Genomic DNA, 4,035 nt, shown 5'->3' with positions numbered 1-4,035 from the left:
TCTGATCTACAAGACTTTACCTTCACAGTAATCGCATGAATATAATCAGTACAAAAAATTGCGCATTTGCACTTAAGAAAAAATCAAAACAAAAAAAAAAAAAAAAAGGAACAACTGATCAAACCAACTAGTCTGCCTCTGCGCATTCCCCAAATATTCAATGAGAAATGGACCAAAGCTGTATATTATTTAGAAAATAATTACACAATATGCACTTAATAGTTAATATCAATACATACTGTAATCAATACACACGACTTCACTTATGGAGATGTAGTTTTATTAGACTAGTGAGGTAATAAAAAAAGACGCACATATAATTTGGCACACACTACACTCACACGCCATCGCTCACACCACCGCACACACACAGGAATCCACGATGATTACCAAAATGCGTGAGTTTCAAAAAAAATAAAATAAAAAATAAAATAAAGTTTGTTTCGATGGTTTTGAGTCTCTCTTTGAGGAAATTAAAACAAGAAAGAGGCTCAACTTTGAAAACATCTCAAACCTCAAGACTGATTGATTTTTCTGACTCAGTCTTGAGTCAACACTGCTGGGATCATTTTTGTTAAATTAAAAAAAAAAAAAATGGCTAAAAACATCAGTCCATGCAAAAGTCAGATGCAACCTTTGTCTTTTTTTATATACAGTTTATTTCTAAAAAGGTGTGACACACCTTCCTCTCTTATAATGATGTGATATCAGTCTGGTTATCCTTCTGAATGCTTTGCAGATGGCTGGAGGCTGGTGCAGATCTGCCCTTGGTGTTGGGTAGTTTGTGATCTTTCTTCCATTTCATCCGTCTGTTTTGAAACCAGATTTTGATCTGCCTTTCGGAGAGACAAAGGGTGTGAGCTATCTCAATCCGTCGCCGCCTGGTCAGATACCTGTTAAAATGGAACTCCTTTTCAAGCTCCAAAACCTGCTGCCGGGTGTAAGCTGTTCGGGACCGTTTGGGCTCAGGTCCTGTGTAATCCGGGTTCACTGGGAGAAAGAAAACAGAAGGGAAAAAAAGAAGAAGTCACCAAATGTGGCCAATGCAGCATGCAGGCAAAAACAATACAAGAGGAGTCTCTCTACCCGGGGCGCTCAAACTTTAAGGAAATTCACAAGGAAGCGAGAGCAGGAAATAATGGATGATTTTCACTGAATTTAAGCAGATTTGCTGCAGATTTAAGCACCATTACAACCGGTCAATATGTGTTTTCAGGAGCTTTCAGGCGCTCACCTAGCGGCCTATTTCCTGAGCTATAAAAATTTATGACTTGTGTAATTGGCGAGGCCTTTCAAAGACTCTCATAAATATTACACTGAATGATTTCTAAAGTACAGGTCTCAGTTGGTCCATAAGGGAAGAAGAAGGAGAAGGATAAGTGGAAATCTTACCAGTAGTTACGTGGACTTTCTTCATCCAGGGGTAAACTACTGCAGGCTGCTTGGCTTGTATCCCATTTTGGCTCTTTGTGTTTTGCTGCTGTCCACAAGTCCGGGGTCCGGCCACTTGGACCGGGGTCCCCTGCTCAGTCTGTGCGCTAAAGGGACTCGATTGACCGGATCTCTCCTGCACATGACCCCGTGGCTGTGCTGTGGAGTCCTGCACAGTGTTGCAGCTGAAGGGCTGCTCCGTGTAGTTTGACCGTGGGTAGATCCCTGGATGCTGAAAGTCTGTGTCCTGCGATGGACTGTAGTAGTCCGAGCCCTGCTCAGGTATATAGTTATTTTGCGAATATTCCTCGCAGGGAGGAAATTTGGGATCCACATACTTAGAGTTCACCATATACGAACTCATGGCCATTAATTTCTGAAGGTAGAAAATACTAATTTTTCTCGAGTTGTCTTTTTTTCCTCCCTCCATAAAGCCCTCCTACTTGGTGTCAACTGAATAAAGTTAGCGAACCATGTGACCAGATCGGCCAATAGAGGTGACGCTGGTCCATAAACGGGTAAACATACAACTAAAAGCAATTTCATCTAACTTGAGATAAAACAAAATTAGACCCTAGTGGGAAAAAAAACACAAATATTGTCATGACAGATCTGCGTACACATTTGGATTATAAAAGGGCATGCTGGAAAAATAATAGAAATGCACATGGCTCCAAAGCCTTACTCAATATTTAACTTTAAAATTATAAAACCAATTTTTTTTTAAAAAGGTCGCGCTGACTATGAATGGAGTTGTTTTATTCTTGCAGATATTAAAATATTTCAGTTTCTAAGGTCTTACTAGAAGGCATGGTGTTCAACAGAGAAACCAACAAAAGATACAAAAAGCCCCATGGCATAAAAGCAGCGAATAATGACTGGGGACAATTGATGGAGACAGTCTTTGTCAAGAAGGGGTCATCCAAAAGTTACACGAATCTCATCAGTTCATCTGCTCTCATCCCTTTGAAGAAAAAAAAACTGTCTCAGGAGCCTATTGGCCAGCAGCAGCAGCCTCTGGGAATCAATAATGTAGAGACACAAACGACTCACAGGAGGGAGAAGCTACAGCTGGAGTGTGCTGTGGGTTCGTTTCTTTTACCAAATCCACTCTGGTGCTGGGCTAAATAGAAAATGCCTTCTTCCTAATTATGTTTATTTTCATTTGAAACATTTTGCGTCAGATTTCCTATAAGCCTCTAGAGTTTCAACATGCCCCTGAGCCCCTCTTTAAGAAGTATGTGTTCTTGTCAGATTTACTCTCATTCATGAACCAGCACTGTCACTGTAGCAGCTGACAGGCACATCAGGCACCAAACGACCTGATAAGATGGCAATAAGTCAACAAATCGAAGTTTTTTCATCGACCATATACTCCCCTAGAATCGAATCTGTGACTGTGGTTTGATCACACAAATTCGGTTCTACAGGGTATATATAGACGACGGCAAGCGACACTGCCCACTTTTGGCCCCATAACCGCAGCACTTTTTTTGTAGAGCACTTTCAACCAAACAAAATTTACATTACATTTAAATTGACTGTGGCTCACAGTCAGGATAAACAGAAACATCACAAGAATAAGGTTACATAAGGAAATAAGAGGCATGCATCACAACCAGATGGAGTAAAATACACTTTGAAGAATCTTTTTATAGCCTGTAATAATACCAGAGTGTCTTCTTCTATTCAGTCTCAACTTTTAACACATTTTCTCTGATTGGATCAGCCTTTTTCTTTTTCGTTTTGATGATTTCCTTTTAATGCATTTCCCTTGGAGCAAGCATCTCTTTAAGTTTAGGGCCTTTGTGTTGTTGGTTTGAACCAAAAATTAATCACACATTAGCTTCAAACGTCTCCAAGAAAGAAAACTGTAGGCCAACAGGATCCCTCTGCCCAGAGCATTGCTGTCAATGTAAGCAACAGAAGACACTGAACGAAAATATCCGCCACTATATCAGGTCAGTGCGTTAAAGGTGTCTGTGCAGTAGATCATTTATCCATCATAGTCCAAGTTCACAACAAGAAAAAGCCCATCTTCTTTAAATGATATAAATAACTTTTCACTTTTGCAAGCTGTCACCTCATAATCAAAAGACAAGCATTTGTCAAATAACGTTAATATAAATTCACCAACAGTTAACCTCCATGGCTAATACAGAGGAGCTTATCACCACTGCCCGAAAGATGAGACTAGAGGCCACTGAGGTCGAACTAAATCATTTACAAACTTATCAAAAAGTTCAATTATTTTCCGTCCTGGTGACAGCTCAAAGGGAGCAAAAGTTTACCAATTCCTCGCCGGCCATTAACCAAACCACCATGGCGGCTGCTGCAACATCCTTACAAATGAATTAAAGCTGAGAATGGTTAAGAATGGCTTGTTATTGTGTGTTATGACCAGAGCCAGCAAAATATTTCTCAAGCACACAAAATTATTTAGAATTAAATTTTTTCTTTTTAAATCAGTCTAAATGGGAGAGTTTATAATGTATTCTTATGGCAACTACTCACGCTTTGGGTCAGTCAGGATCAGATTTTAAAGAATGAAATTATAATCTCAGGGTAAAATTTATGTAACTTTTGTTTTGAAGCACTTTTGGC

The 4,035-nt window shown here is 39.6% G+C and overlaps 1 protein-coding gene across 1 annotated transcript; it reads right to left on the bottom strand.

The window, feature by feature from the left end:
* Positions 1 to 477: 477 nt before the first annotated feature.
* Positions 478 to 2,787, bottom strand: hoxd4a (homeobox D4a). Its single transcript, XM_035676053.1, has 2 exons — positions 1,393 to 2,787; positions 478 to 990 (listed from the first exon to the last, which is right to left on the bottom strand). The coding sequence occupies exons 1-2, from the start codon at positions 1,859 to 1,861 to the stop codon at positions 692 to 694; spliced, it is 768 nt and encodes a 255-aa protein (XP_035531946.1). The 5' UTR covers positions 1,862 to 2,787; the 3' UTR covers positions 478 to 691.
* Positions 2,788 to 4,035: the final 1,248 nt, after the last annotated feature.

The sequence above is a fragment of the Morone saxatilis genome, unplaced genomic scaffold, assembly GCF_004916995.1.
Source record: "Morone saxatilis isolate NCDOM2014 unplaced genomic scaffold, NCSU_SB_2.0 Contig5, whole genome shotgun sequence".
NCBI classification, from domain to species: Eukaryota; Metazoa; Chordata; class Actinopteri; family Moronidae; genus Morone; species Morone saxatilis.
Note: the sequence above shows the minus strand (reverse complement) of the source record. Positions and strands in the feature narration are given on the sequence as shown.

What these genes read in the sequence shown, in the direction of transcription:
- hoxd4a (XM_035676053.1), bottom strand. Translation starts at nt 1,861, where the DNA reads ATGGAGGGAGGAAAAAAAGACAACTCGAGAAAAATTAGTATTTTCTAC. An exon ending in GAAAGTCCACGTAACTACTG is followed by an intron (nt 991 to 1,392) that starts GTAAGATTTCCA and finishes TCTTTCTCCCAG; the next exon opens with TGAACCCGGATTACACAGGA.